Raw genomic sequence first — 16,215 nt, 5'->3', positions numbered from 1 at the left:
AAAAAAAAAAAGAAAAAAGAAAAAGAAAATGTGTCAAATGCTGACTTTCTCCCCTTTGTCCAAGGGGTAGGTAATCTGGGAAGTAGAAAGAAGGTTATCAGTTTAGATAGCCTCATTTCCTGCAAGCAGTGCAGCTTTGCTTAACCACTGAAAGGATGCAAGGTGAGACACACCAAGGCAATACTTCTTATGGGCTCAGCTGGAAGTATCATTCTGTCCTGAACAAACCAAAATCTCTTGCAATCAGACTAATCCAGTTGGAATTTAAACTTTGGCATCAAGAAGATCACGTAACAGAGTCAACCATGTTTAGACCAAGAGATTCCATTATGTTTCTTTGATGTAGGGCTCTCTCATCACACTTGCTCAACAGTTTTTCAGTATCTTTTTGCTTAATATGGCAACAATGTTGTACCATGTGCTTTGAGTTTAAGCAAAGAAAATGCTCCAAACACAAAAGAGCACTATATTTTAAAAATCCTTTTCTCCCAATGAGCTTTCAATGAAAAGCATAGCCTTACGTATGGAGAGGTGCCAAAGGTATAACAAAATATGTGCAGTTTAGAACCTGCTTGCCTCCTCTGTCAAATACTTATAATCCTTTGGCCTCATAATTGGGCTATATTTGACTGACATTATCCTGAATGTACAAACATAACTGTTTTCTATGTAGTTATACCACAAGTGCATCTTCACAATAGGGATATCTGTGACATCCTTGAGAAAGAAATGTAGACAAGAAAATTTTTTTTTTATTTCTAGTGAAAGAGGACAGTTTGTATTTGAAGAGGGCACTCTATTCAATTGTCCTTATATACCTCTCTAGAAATCCTCTGGGAAAACTTCAAACAGGAACATGAATTCTACTCTGTACTGGCTGTCCATCCTGCTTAGCTACAGTTATTCTGACAATGCTTATGTCAGTAGAGTCTGAAAGTGCAACCAAGAAGATTCAGCCCAAGGAGAGATGAATTCATCTGTAAGGCTGGGCATGCCTTGGAAGATGTGATTACAACAGAATGTCTTTTGGTCCCTCTCAGGAAAACTGTTTATATATGTGTGTGTATATGTAGATTATGTAGATATAGATATGTCTTTTTCTTTTTTTTTCTTTTTTTTTTTTTTTAAAGTAGTGTTTGGGCAAAGGAGAAAAAGGACTGCCAAAACAAAGATCTCTTCTGCTGGATTGCATTGTCTGTGATGAATGTATACATTGGCTGCACAGATCTATTAATGAGTTGGTATCTTTTCCTTCTGTACAAAATGCATGAGAACCTTTCTTTTCAGGATAGTTCCCAGTAAATTGCTCACTGATGCAATTCTAAGACACTCTTTTAAAGAACTAATATTTCAGCATTTCACTGGATTTATTTAGACTGAATTGACACATTTCCCTCATAAACTACAACAGGCAACAGTAACAGCCATAACAACAGTACTACACTTCCCTAATGTTTCCCAACTGAAAGGTTCAGCCTGATTTACTGTCGTTAACAGGATCATAACAATCCTGTGGCACGTATCATTAGACATGTAACATTTTAAAGAGAAAAGACTGGCCCAGAAGGAAAGGCAATCATTTGAGGTGGGTGGACTAAATAACATACTTGAATCTCTTAAAGGATTTGCTGAATCACACCAGGAATACGAAATAGAGCTCCGAATACCACCCCAGATACAGTCTTTTTACTACACCATCCATATTCACAAGAATTTTAATGCCTCCTATCCCCATTAATGAAACAAGGGAAAATGCAATTTTTTTCCCAGACTTTAGAAGTTTCCAGTAGAGAACTGAGTCAACCCACAAAGGCTGTCAATGCCCCAACACTGGCAGTGTTCAAAACCAGGTTGAACAAGACCTTGAGCAACCTGGTCTAGCTGGAGGTGTCCCTGCCCATAGCAGGGGAATTTGGGACTAGATGATCTTCAAAGTCCCTTCCAGCCCCTTAACATTCTATGATATATTGCTTTTTCCTTCTGTTAGCTACAACATCAATTCCAGTAAGAACATTCCAGGGCAGCATTTGCTTTGAATTGTTTTTCTACTTGGTGGAGCAGATGTGCTGGTTTCTTAGTCAAATTTCCCTTTGGGTATAATTCAGTTTCCCTACAAAAACTTTAACTTTGGCTGTGATTCAGCCTCTTTCTCGTTTAAACACAATAGTTCTAGTACAAATATAGCATGTATGGATAGAGGTAATTGAAAGAGGAAAAAGAATGAATATGGAGTGTTCTGTATATAGGAAGACTTTAGGTAGTTCACTTGGTAACATTATTATCTGAAGTATCCATGCCTGCATGTACATGTCAGTCCTTCAGCGACAGTGACAAACATACTTTGTTTGTCAAGGTTGAGTACTGGCCTTCCCTTTGATGACCAATGTAAATGCTTGTGACTTCCACAGCCCCTCATGTGATACTTGCACCCACCACAAAGAGATTATTAAGTCCATTTCTGCTATCAGTTTGTAGTTTATACTAAGGCATTTTTAACTTTTGCTTGTTGGACTATGAAACTGTGTATCTATACAGACTGATGTACAGAGGACTGGACCACAACCCCAGAGGCATTTAAACTCACGTGAGAGTTTAGACTAACTCAAAAACATCACCTGTTCTGTATTGACTCATGCTCCTTACTGAGCATAAATCACAGGCGTGATGCTGGTTGAACCAACAGGAAGTGGAGAGCTGACCCCTCACAGTGCTCTTCTGAAGGTGGTCAGCTTTGCCACTCCAAATAAATGCCTGCCCTTTACATCCATTTCTTTCCTCCAGCTCCCAAAAGCACAGTGCTGCCCAGAGAGGGCTCAGGACACGTCCCCACGGCCTCCAGTGCCAGGTCAGGCTATGTCAGGACAAGACATGATTTTCAAAGTGGCTTTAAAAGAAAAATCTCTTTTCTCTCCTAAAAAGAATAAATGCAGACTGTAGGATAGTGTCATGTGGAATAAGGGTTCTGTGGGCAGGTGTTTTTTTTTCCCACAAGCTACTTAGCATGCTTGAGTCCCTGTGAATGAAAGTGTTTGTGGGATTTGCTTGTGGTTCCTCTTTTCCCTACTCAAATACGCATTTCCGCAGCATTATAACCATATTTAATTCTGAAGGAACCACAAGATGACACCACAATTATCCAGGATTACACTGTTGAAAATTTAGGGGAAGAAACTGAATCCTACAGGTTTTCTCTTTCTATTAAAATCAGATTTTGTTTTCACATCCCAACAACCCCGTTTGTAACACAAGTGTTAGTGTTACATGCGAACATAAAGAGCAGATAGCAAGAGTACATTGTAGCCATAATCTCAATCTTTTTAACTCACTCACTCCATCTTTTTTCCAGCATGTGGTATGTGAAAGACCATGCACTGGCACAAGAGAAAACATATTTTCAGGCAAACATTTCAGTAGCCTGTAAACAGCTAGGTATTATCCATGGATCATGTGTCTTTTTCCACAGGCCTCATATGGCTGGTAAGGTGATTTGCTCTGGAGTGAGTAATGGACAGAACAAGTTGTGCAGTATTTGGCAAAACAGAAGTGCTACGTGCTTTATTTTCTTAGGTGCATAATTCACAATTTTTCTCCTGACTCTTATCAATGAGATCATTAGCTATAATCTGCCTCTACAGTGTCTGAATGAAAAACATTCAGCTTACAAGTTGTCCTTGTAATGCACTAGCATAATTACAGTTGCTTATTCACTGTATTCAACTGGTGCCATGGTATTAGTCTTTTCCCTAAAGAGACGAGCAGAACTTTCTCTTACAGGAGAATAAACAACAAATAACAAGTACAAATAACACCAAACAAAGATGAACAACTTGCAAGGAACCAAATTCACACCCTTGATCATTAAGTCCACATGAAATGTTCACCTTTTGGTCGGCCGACAGTGAAGGCCTTCAAATGTAACCTTGTCCTCAAAGTTAGGGACTCATAGGTCTACTCTCTTGGTTGGGATGGTGCTCCTGAGTACTCATAAAAAAGCCACAATGTTTCTGCATTCACATGGTCCTGCAAGGGCTGCAACCTTCAAGTAGAGCTGTTGCTCAGCCATCACCCACCAGAGCAGGGAGAACAGTCATTCTGCTGGGGTCTTGATAGTTACACACAGAGCTGCACATACTCAGGAACATCTGAAGGGTATCGTGTTATTTGAGTGTTTGTGTTTAATTTCTGCATGACCACAGTAAGAATTGTAAATGGTACTTGTTCAAGACTGTTTTCCTGACAGACATTTAACACAACTATGTAAGTAATGTGACCTCTTAACAAAATAACTGAATTCTTCTAAGGAATTGCTACTAAGGAGCCTCTTAAGAAAAAGTACATTTTTATGTCTGAAATTAATACATGCTTCTAGATGAAATTTTCTACATTTTTAACTGAGGTAAAATATTTTCTTATTTACAACATTTGCTAGAGCAATAGGAATTTAAATATTTTCCTAAAAAGAAGCAATAAAAGAAAACATGGTATCATACTAAACTGCACTGCTTACAATGAAGTTGTCTTTCTTGACCATCAAAGCAAAGCACTGTACTATTTACATTTAGGAATAGCTATGTTTCAGTGAATTTCACTGAGACATACAGAGAAAATACTAGAAAACCTGTTTCCATTTAGTTTGCTACCTAATACTTCAGCAATTGCCTTAAGCAACGTGGATTCACATACCATCTCAGAGCCCTGTGGTACACAGGGGAGGAAGTGCATAAGAGTAAACAAACCACAGAATTTAGAGTTATTTTTCGAATTTGCTGAGGCTGCTAAAAATGTCTGTGAATCTCTACACTAGGTTCAGACTCATTTGAAATTATTGCCATGAAGTCATCCTATGGCTTGAGATTGCTTCAGCTCAATGATGTTTCATCACTTCCCTTTTCAATAGAGGGCCTCTACGCTGATGTGTTCAATGCTGCTTGCTTCTCACACCACTGGTTTGACAACACTGGGCAAATTCCCTTTCAGACAACTAAGTCAAGAAAGATTTGTGTTTGTATCGGTGTAGTATAACATGTGATTATGTAAAACAGGGACATCTTGTGCAGTATTTTTCTTAGCTCTGTTTTCTTCATCTCAAATGCAGCCTGTCCTTACAGACAGCAGAATACAGCCCAAAGAAAGTCAGAAGGATAGAATCTCACAAATCCGCATTTCCTACTATGCAACTCTAATAATCCAGGATTTTTCTTTCAGGCACTGCACAAAAAATTGATGGATAAGGCTTACCAGCTCAACTAAATGGTGCTAGGCATTATGTGAAAGGAATGATTTTCCCTCAGAATGCCCCAAGGGCTTTTTTTCAAATCTAATGACCTTAAGTCTGTTTCTGTTTACCACACATTTTTTTTTGTTTTAGAATAAACTACAGATATTTAGGAGCCAATAGATTGCATATAAAAATGGATGACAAAAATGCAATAAAATGTTGTCCTTACCATCTGTTTTCTTTGATTCGTCTCCCACACTGAACTTATCTCTTTTGTCCAACTTATTGTCTTCCTTTATTTCACCTAGAAAAAAACGATAAGAAACACTATAAGGATTTTAACGCAGACTGCAGTTTATTAATGACTATAACTCAATCAAATGGGACCATCCAAAGGAGATGTTCCTTAGGAGAAAAAGTCTGAATTCAAAAGGAATAAAGCACCAAAAAACTTTATCCATCTCCTACAGAAAAGCAAACTTTACACTATATGTTTAATGTATTCTAATTACTAAAACCTTTTAAAGTGCACATGCAAACTCTTCATCCCTCTGACTGTATGCAGGCCATTAAAAACCTGAGTATAAACTGCATTTCAAAATCAGGACTCTGAAACATTTATGCTTTTAAGGGACTAAGACCCTGCAAGACTTCATCATAAGTTTCTGTTTTAAAGAACCACCTTAAATATCCTAAATAGGCCTATATAATTTCATCTTGCTTTTTCTTACCAGATTCCTTTATCCACACATTCATTTGGGTTGGTCCTTTGATGACTGTATCAGGGAACAATCATCATAGCATTGATAACTGGCTTTAGAGTCTCTTTAGCAAACCAGAAAATCAAGGCTTTTGGCACAGCAATGGTTGATGCAGAATTAAAATGGCAGCTTGAGCTGGGGTGTATTTTATGAAGCCAGGAAAGTTAACCAGTCATTCTCATTTTCTGTCCTCTATTAGCCATACAGCAGAGCACAACAGACCTTCCCAGACCACCCCTTCATTGACTAAGAATGCTGAATGGACTGCAAGATCAAATAAAAAATAACTTCAAAGGGAGAGCTGTAGCAGAACAAAGCTATTTCAGCTGCAGTGTCCAAACATCAGCAAAGAAGGTGTCCTTCCTTCAGATATCCAGTGAAACAACACCAGCCTGCCGAGATGGGAGCAGGCAGTTTGTTCCTTCCTCATGGAGTAATGGCTGTGAATTTGTAACACACACCTTAACACAAAAAGCTGTAAAAGTCTCACTTCAGAAATTTGTAAACATAAGGCATGCTACAGCGCTGTATTAAAGTGATGCTTATTCTATTTCTATTCCTATTTTGGTACTTCCCAGTCTTTGGATCAAGATTAAAGGTATTACATATTAAAGAGGATCTGACTTGCCTTCAAAATACTCCTGGGCAGTGGATCTTTATTTTTGGAATAGCTCCAAAAAAAAGAAAAATTGAAAAGAAGCATGTTCTCCCTCTTCCACAATGTGCCTTAACCACTGACATGTTTGTTATTCTTGGATGGTAGTGGATCAATCTCTCTCTCCAATTAAGATCCATCATAGTAGAAAAGAAGAATGGTTTTCAAATCTTAAAATATTTAACAAGACAGAAAAAAGACAAGTTCTGTTCATCTTTTAAACTCACTGTGTGTATGAGAGAAAAATGAAAGCAAGATACAGGACAAACAGCACTCTCCTCAGCTGATCACACTGACACTAACTTGGGGTACTTGAACAGAGAGATATGAGCAGATCCAAACAGGGTTGAGGTGTCTGTTTGACAAAAATGTACCTAGCAAAGCACAAAAGTCTTCTTGCATTTCCTCCACCACCATACAGATGATGGTAATTATGAGATAATAATGGGTTTTGACCATTGCATAAAGAAGTTGCTTGACCTTAAGTGTGTGCAGGAAAAGATGCTGCACGTCTACACACACATTATTTCACAGTTCAGTCTCTCAGTCCCTGAGAGCACACAGGCAGCGTGACAGAGAGACCTTAAACTCACCTGACACACAATTTCTGAACTTTCACTGAATATTATGAATAGGAGACTTTTGAGTATTGTAATATCTACCCTGCCATAGTGCCAGCAGCAGAGCAGAATGATGATCATAATGATCTTTCTGAAAGGGAGTAAAGAAGCAGAGAAATAATGAGGTAAATACATTATGGTGAGATATTAACATAAGGGAAGCTGTGATGAATCCAGAGATAGGAATGTTAAGATTTCATAAGTCCCCAAAGACTCTGCAGTGATTGTACCTCCTAAAGGTACATAATCCCATAAATTAAAGAGCAGAATTTCTTTTCCTGAGGAAGACAGTAGTTGTCAGAAATCACTATAATCCCTTTCAAAGCACTTTTGATACCTGCAGCAGAGAAACATTGCAGAAAAAGGTACTATCAAAATCACTAGAGCACACTTAATCCCCACATTGTTAGAAGCACGTAAAACAAAGGATTTCAAAATGAATATCCAATGCAGTCCAACTGGGATTTCATATGTCCCTAACATTTTTGATTTCCTGGGGGGCCCATTCCTATTCACCCATGTAACACTAAAGAAAATCATAGAAGAGAATGACAGCTCTGATTCCCACAGTCCTTCCAATCTAGAAAAACCATAATGATGAAGGAATTACTGGGAAGGGCCAGCAACCATGAAAATAATATCAGGAATGCTTTAAACAGAATTTCAGCATCTCCTGCCATCTAAACTCACTGCTTAAACCTGGGACTTACAAAGCCTATATGCTTACTCAGTCTTTTTCTAAGACAAATCTTCTAAGTGACTTTTTTGCTAATTTTGCACTGCCTGATACTAGCCAAGTTTGTGAAAAGTCATATGTGGCTGTACTGCCATTTTTTGATATCAGCTTCAGGGAGCAGAACCTCTCCAGGGAATGACAGTGAAACAACCTAGATATAACTGATGTGTTCTCCTGGGTATAATAAGTTTTTTTACGTTTAATGGACTTTTCAAACATTTTTTTTTCCATCTTTTTTGGTTGCAGAATAAGATTCTTATTTTAAACTCAGTTCTACAGCAAGTTAAAAACATGGGAATAAAATTTCTGTCAACACCCCCCCCCCCCAAAACTGAAGGCTTGTGACTATCCTTATTAAATAAAACTGAGCAAAAGGATAGATAAAATGAATCCTAAAAAAAAAATAGAGGAGAAAAATCCTCTGTTGAAAACATATTTATATCTGAGACTCAAATCAAAGATGCCTTTAACTGGCTTCAAAATGAGTTTATAAGACAATTTTGAATTTTCCTCTGTTCTCTTCTCCACCCAAGCAACAACATTCATTGAAACAAGAACATTTGTTTCAGCTTTCAAGACTGTGTATCATAACAGGATGCTTCATTCCCATGAGATAAATATTTTTTCCTTTCCTCTTAAAGTGCCCAGGCAGGTATGACGAATGCCATCTTCTATAGAAAAAACCTACTCAGAAGTTAACATAGAGTTTCTGATTTACATATGCAAGTGACTATGCCTACATACAGGAAGAGACTCTGGGTCCAGAACATCACGTTCCCCCATCAGTAAGGCGAGATACTGGTTTTAGGGCTGGATTTATGTTTCAGTGAAAGGAGAGAACTCACCATTTTGGACATGAGGTTTCTCTTCTCCCACTGTGAGATGAGAGTCCATTCCCTTATCTGTCCTAGGTGTGTTTTTCCCTTGAGAGGCTTTGTGTTTGTTCATGCCCCTTTGCTGAGTCTCATTTACAGAATTTTTACTGGAATCTGTGTTTTTGCTTTCCCCAGGATCTGATTCTTTGCTGTTCTCTGTATTTGTTGCTGTGGCATCTTCAGCTGGCTTCTTATCCTTTTCATCTCTTTCCTTTTCATCTGTTTCCTGATAGGCATTTTCCTCTGCTTCTTTCTTAGCTTTTTCTTCTGCATCCTCATCAAAGAGAGAAGCAAAACAAGGAAAGAAATCACAACTATCATTAAATTTGACAACTCACATCTAAATCTACTTCAGTATTTCACAAGCAAACAGCTTTTACTTAAAAAAATATAGGGAATGACTAGACAACAGAAAAAGAGCACAGGAGGAAATTTAACAAAGTATTCTGAAAATAATATCCCAGGCTGGCCTAAGTGAGTGTTATGTGCATGTCCTTTTTTTACCATATAAAGTTCACCTTTGAAAAGGTGGTTCCACAAAATCCTTAAAAGGCAAAAAGAGATATTAGCTACTGAAGGCTCTAGGGGTGTTGAGGCTATTTTCATTTTTGACACACAGGAGTCAAAGAGCATTTAGTCTTACATTCTACCAGGTAACTCTAAGCAGATAAAGTCTTAGTTCCTTGATATCTACTTTTTCTCCCTCTTGTTCCAGGTGGCTTCCAATGCCATCTTCTTTATCTCTTTCCTTCCACTTAGAGTTATCCTTTCTTTATGGCTCCATCCTTTCCTGGCAGACTAATATATTGCTACTAATACTTGTTGTGCCATCCCCTAAAGTTTTACAGTCAGTTACAAGTATACAAAGGTATAAATTAAAAAGTGAGTGTTGAACAACAGCAGCATCTCAAAGTAATGTCAGTCAATTAAAAAAAAATATCACAAAGAAGCCATTTTCCTCCATTCGAGATACTATCCTTGTTTTCATCCAAACATTAGGTACTTACATAACATTTACTTGTAAGAGAGGTTGCATATGACTTTTGCTCCAGGTTATAGAGACCACTACAACCTGTTTCTAGCCCAGGTCAAATGCAGCACTCCCCAACAGACTCAGCAGCAAGGGCTTTGTGTGGCTTCCTGCATCCCACTGAAAAGCAGAGCACAACCACAGTCCCTCGAGACAGCCCTCAAACTAATAAACCTGACTGGGTGTGCACAAACTCTGGGCAGAGGCTCCATTATTTTCTTCCCCTTTTGCATGACCAATAGAGACTTAATTTGCAAAAGCAGCTGAGTAGCTCAGCACACACTCAATCTGGAACCTGTGAGCTTATGCAGCTTCGGATCATACCTGTATCTACGCTGAGTCTAGCACAGAGATTTAACCAACCTATTATTGGTTGACAATATTCAGGCCTACTCCTTATGACCCCGTTAAGCAGTGATTTTAATTGCGATAAGAATCCACAGATGTATCTATCTCTTGTTTTCTGAGAAACTATATAAGCTGACTAACAGAGAAGCAGATCCTATGAAATGCTGAGTAAAGTCTACCACAGTCCTAGGGAAGTATTTGTGACATGTACAAGGAAGATGTTTTGTTCCTCACAGGAGCAGGATCTTGGCCAGTATGCAAAAATTACATTGTCAAATACTGCTTATGAGTGAATCAGAACCAGTTTAAAGAAAAATGTACCAATGGGGTACAAAAGTGGAAAACTGTCCTTATAAGAAATGCCAATCTGCATTTCCTTGTCAGTAGTTACATAAACTAATTTTAAAATTAATAAATTATGGTTCACACAAAACCATAATTCAAATAGTCCCTCTCACTCCATTAATCATTCCTGAAATCTATGCTAGCTTCCATAGATAGCTAAGCTATACATGTTGATATTTTTTCTGGAGTCTCACAGATTTCACAGAATATTCTGGGTTGGAAGAGACCCACAGGGATCATCAAGTCCAGCTCTTCAGTGAATGGGCTGTACAGAGATAAAACTCATGACCTTGGTGTTATCAGCACCATGCTCTAACCAACTGAGCTAATCTCAGGGTCCCATTGCATACAGAAGGATTCCTCTCATTTGAGGATCTGAAAAAAAACCCTGCATTTTCCACCTGAGCCACAAGAGATAAATTTATCTCAGGAGACTTGGGCATGCTACAATACCACGGGATGAGTGCCTCCTGTCAAAATCAGTGTTAGAAAATATTTTATCTAAATGGTGCTTTGCACATCAGGGTGTTTATGTATTCAGTTCTCTATTTTGTAGCTATTTAATGTTGATCTTTTAAGCAAAAAAAGATCAGTAATAAACCCACTTATTTTGATGACACAGTATGAGAAATTTTCTATAAATATCACACTTAGGATAAAAACTGCTCACTAAGTCTTCTAGGAACAATGCCATTACCAACAGGAATAAAGTATTGTACAAATAATTTAATAACAGTATTAGCTACAAAAGTAACACTAGTAGATTCCTTCCCTTCTGATCCCCAATTGCTATTTGCTGTCAACTAACAGTTAATGTTGTATTCTCTTGATAGTAACTGTTTTTATTGGCATCTTGACAATGGTTTGGAAGGGGTTAGCAGTTTCAGTCCCTGCTGTGTGGCAGGCCTTACTGCATAAGACTAACACAGCCAAGGCAGATGGACTAGTGTGCAGAAAATTGCTACAAGTCAGGAGCAAGACAGCAGCTGAGCAAAAACACTGATGAAAGTACTCTGGAGTCCAAGAACACAGAAAGGTATGCTGAGCCATCTGTTTGTATAACTCTTCCAGGATTAAAAAAAAATGTATATTTGTACTGCTAAACACACATAGAAACATTAAAATCAAACTGTTTCCATTTACATGAAATAAACCAACTTCATTAAAATAGGGTTTGAGTAATAACCATTTAAATCACAGAATAAATTGCATTCCAGTTTCATAAACAACAACAAAAAAAACATTCCTCCTTTTTTGGTTGCAAAATCACCTGAGGGCTCAAGGAGACTCTGGGCAATTATCCAGCCCCTGGAGGTAAGGGGCAGTTATAACTACATTGTTCTCAAAAGCTGGCTGTCATTATTTAGGAAAGAACTCCAGTAAGAGAGTTGCTAATGTCTAACGCATTAGACATCATAATAATGTTTATAATAACCTGATATTTTTTTCTCCTCTTAACAGCCCAGGGTATTTGAATAAAAATTAGTTCCCTTATTTTGCAGTTGAAGTAGTCTTCAAAAAAATGCTTTCAACTATACACCTTCTCAGCTATAAAGAAGTTATCATAATTTGCATTCCTGAACTCAGCATCATCTTCAACTGGTCTATATGTTTCCTGAACAGCAGTGGCCAAAACTAGACACAGCACAGCTTTGATGGCCTTGTTACTGCTGGAAAGATGGGAAGAATGCCAGAGGAGTCTCAGCAAAGTCTGTTGGGGTTTTTTTTTTAGTGTGTGTGTTCGGGTTGGGTCGGGTTTGGGTTTTTTTTCAGTGGTGGGGGGATGTTGGAAATTTTTTTTCAATTGCATTAGAGTATTGAACCCTGGTCAACATTTAACCAACACAACCCTCATATTCTTCTGAAATAATTACAGTTCTTCCCAGATTGATGACATCACAAGTATTTGCAGCATAGTTTCCAATTAATTTTCCAACTTATCACCAGAAATATGAAACCAGTTATGAATTTGGAATATTCTATCCTTCTCCCCTGAAATATTATTTATGCCTCTTTCAACCTTAACAATGAACTATTGATAACCTATATCTACAGATACTGTTCCAGCTATTTTTGCACCACCCTGAGTCTGATTTGTGGCTTTAGGGGAACTCTCTGACAATTTTTTTCCCTCCTTTTGTCCACATCCTCTTAATTATGTACACTTACATAAGAAATACAAGTTATTCTTAAGAAGTGTATAAGACACCCTTAAGAAGAGCATAAGGTACTCTTAAGAAGAGTATCTAAGGTACTCTCAAGGCAAGTATAGGGCACAGATGAGTCAAAATATTCCTATTCTTCTGAATTCAGTCATGGTTGTTGAATTCAAAAAAGCAGATTCTCTCAATCTAACAGTGCTTACTTGGAGAATAATCTGATTGAAGAAGCGCTTGAAGAAGAAGAGGTCAAAAGAATTTAAATTCTTTCACTAAGAAGTTTGGCTGTTACCTTTGGTGGCTTGTGCTTTCCATTTCTCCCTGTTCTGCTGCACCACCTCAGTCCAGGTGGCTTTAAAACATTTGAAGTCCACAGTGAGTATGGAGCAGTTAAGAGAGGCACTTCCTTCGGACCCAGTGCTCTTGACACTTGATCTTTTAACTTCGGAGGGACTAATGTTATTTAGGCTGGGGCACAATATCACAAAACACAGAAGAAATCAGTATCCTGTACACTTGAATACAACTATGAAGAAATAACAGCTGTAAGTTGGATAACAGAGTCACCCAGGAAAAACTAAGCTTGAGTCCCTTATCCTTCCCTTCTCTCCTGTCCCACCCAAGGCCAATCAATGTTAAAGCAAAGACCACAACCAAGCCAGTGTTAGAAATAAAAGGCAGCTTTTCTCTGACTAGTTTTTGGTATCCACAGTTATTAAGAAATAGAATCAGTCAAAGGGATGTCACTACTCTTGTTGTACATCTCCACTCCCTAAATATTATTGGAGAGTCAGACAACTCTAGAAATAAAATATGTCAAAGGAGGAGTCTCCTAAAATTCACTAAAGGGAGCCCGTAGGCACAGAATAGGAGATCCACCTCTGCCTAGGGCTTGGTGACCTCAGCTGAGGCTGAAATCAGGCACTCATTTCGGTTACAGATCCTACAGTTGTCTTTCAAGAATGGATGCTTCATTGCGCACATTTTAATAAAGGCAACAAGGTTACCGACAAAGAAAGATACAAGTGCTTGCTCTTTGTTCACCCAAGAGTAAAGAAGTCACCTGGGAGAGGGAATCCTGAGGGTAGTCGTACTTTAGGGAGCGCTAGCCATGAGGCATTTGAATCCCCACTACCTAAAGATCAGTATCTCCATAATACAGGTTGAATGGGTCAAGAATTCCTATACCTGAACTCCAGGTGAATTCTGGTGGTTCTTCACACATCTGCATAACAATACTGTCACAAGAGTGTGCTTATACTTTCTAGTCATCATTTTTGTTTCAATCCCATCTATATTTCTAGATATGAAGAAATGAAGGCCTCCCAGTGACTCTACCTTCTTTCTGACATTAGTGACTGAGAGAGCCCTGAAATGCGCCTGATTGCATGGCTACGACCATTTGTGCTCGCTACCTTTGGAGCCGTGACTCAGGTGAATGCCACCCTCCCTCTTTGCCCTCCCCCGGGCACAAAGCCACCTCACAAGGTGAGCTGTAGCGTTGGCAATGTAGATACGGGTCTTTAAGCCACGTGGAAAACATATAGTGTAGGGAAGGAAAAGAGGGGAGTTGAGTGCAACAGCAGCACACGCAGAGCGAAGAGGAGGGTGCAGGGTTACTCACCTGGATCGCCTGAATCCAGACATGTCAGAGTGGGAAGCTTCATTGATGAGTGGAGTCACAATCTTCTCTGTCATGTCGGTCAGCACAGTAAAAGTGGGTTCCACAATGAAATCAATGAAACCTGAGCAGAAACACAAGGAGAGAGAGGCAGGCAAGAGGAGGATTTATGCAGTCTCTGCTTCCGTGAATACAGACAACCACTGTAGATGACAGTGTAAAAAAAATTATACTTGAAAGAGAGATAGGCAAATACTAAAAAGAGGAAACTGAGTTATATATTAATCCCTGGCCTGAGAGCCTGCATACAGCATGCAATTATAGATACCAACTTAAATACTGGAAAGAAACTGTGGCAAATCACATCATCAAAAGATTCATGAAGACTTCTTTTATATGAGGAGTAATGTGATATTGAAGTCAAATTTCTAGCAATTTGGATAAAACCCAGTTTCAAAGAAGAATTCTTTAAAGGCAGAAAATAAATATAACAGTAATAATACCAGTAAGTTTTGCTGGTTTGGAGTTACACACAGATGTCCCTCACTGCACATCAGCATTCAGGTTACTCTGACTACTCTCTCTTCAGTGCTTGGCCAGCCTTTTCTTGTTGATAATAAAACTGATTTAGACGCTTTCCCCACATTTTTTGATATAAGTAAAGGAAAAAATAAAGAGCCAAATAATTTCTACCTCATCATACAGCTTGACAGAGACGAATATGGCTCCAATCTGAATGTTGGGAGAGCAGACTGAAGAGCCCTGTGGCCATAAGCTCACGAGATGAAGTAAAATCCAATTTGCAAGGACTAAATGTGAGAGTGAGGAGTTTACAGTACCTTATAAATCTCCCTAAATTCCTTTACCACTTCAGTTAGCAAATTGCTTAGTGTTGCAGATAGCCAAGAAAACAATTGATGCCTGTAATCTCTCATAAGGCACATTGGAATCCACGTTACAATTACTGTTGCCAGATTTTTTTTTAACATTATTACTGTTACAAATCCCTACAAATCCAATTTTCAGAGATTTGTTAATTATCAAGTATTAATTATTCCCTAATAATATTGTAATTTCTCTGACTTGATCATTACATGTTTCTACAGCACTGGTGATTCTAGGTGACACCAGAACAACAAAAGCATAAGAGACCACATGGTTCAGGCACCTGAATTCACAGATGCTTTGATCCACATCCCAAGTGTAAAGCAGTTGAGCATCCTTCTAGTTCCATTTGCCTTCCCTGATTTTTGCTAAATTTCTAAAAGGATGGATTTTTAAGTGTATTTTCATGCCTGGTCAAATTAAAAATGTTACTCTCCAGTAATGTTCCGTAAATCTGGAGAAAACACACATTTGGTCATATCCAAAAATCTGAATCCTGTGCCTCCATAACACACTGAGTCAGTCTTATCTATTCAAATTCAGGAAAAAAAGGACTCTCCAGTAGTTAATCAGAAATGTATGTAGCGTAAAGCCTAAACAGGAAATTGTATGCTAGATGACAACTCAGATAATCCTGGCAAACTTTATACAATTTTTTTAAGCGTTGGAAATTTTACTGACTGAGAACAGTGTTAAGTGTGCCACAGGAATCCTAAGGATAATAAGAACTTGATTTACATATATTTGTATGGCTGTCTCTATACATCTCTATTCCCCTTCAAAAACTTATTTACCTCTTGGTGACCAAAGAAACCCAAGCCATGGTACTTTGTCATTCTGCTCAGCAAGTAATACCACTGCCATTTGCTCCACCACCACTAACAACCCTAAGACATGCAAATCTCTGATACCAGACACATGACTAAATCTTTAACTTCAGCAGCAAGGTGTTGGGATTTGTG

The 16,215-nt window shown here is 38.4% G+C and overlaps 1 protein-coding gene across 6 annotated transcripts in view; it reads right to left on the bottom strand.

The window, feature by feature from the left end:
• PDE1C (phosphodiesterase 1C) overlaps positions 1-16,215 on the bottom strand; it is a 69,386-nt gene that overhangs the window by 9,293 nt on the left and 43,878 nt on the right. For 3 of the 6 annotated variants that reach the window (XM_027902264.1, XM_027902262.1, XM_027902263.1), the window contains exons 12-15: positions 14,372-14,492; positions 13,040-13,215; positions 8,836-9,132; positions 5,448-5,522 (exon numbers count right to left, since the gene is read on the bottom strand). In XM_027902264.1, the coding sequence (XP_027758065.1) occupies positions 5,448-5,522; positions 8,836-9,132; positions 13,040-13,215; positions 14,372-14,492 (669 nt within the window). Of the gene's footprint in view, positions 1-5,447; positions 5,523-8,835; positions 9,139-13,039; positions 13,216-14,371; positions 14,493-16,215 lie in introns of all 6 variants that reach the window. The other 3 variants (XM_027902261.1, XM_027902258.1, XM_027902259.1) reach the window with 2 other exon arrangements.

The sequence above is a fragment of the Empidonax traillii genome, unplaced genomic scaffold (genome assembly GCF_003031625.1).
Source record: "Empidonax traillii isolate 1590-97213 ecotype Southwest subspecies unplaced genomic scaffold, ASM303162v1 scaffold857:size263469, whole genome shotgun sequence".
NCBI lineage: Eukaryota > Metazoa > Chordata > Aves > Passeriformes > Tyrannidae > Empidonax > Empidonax traillii.
This window is presented reverse-complemented; position numbering and strand designations above follow the sequence as displayed.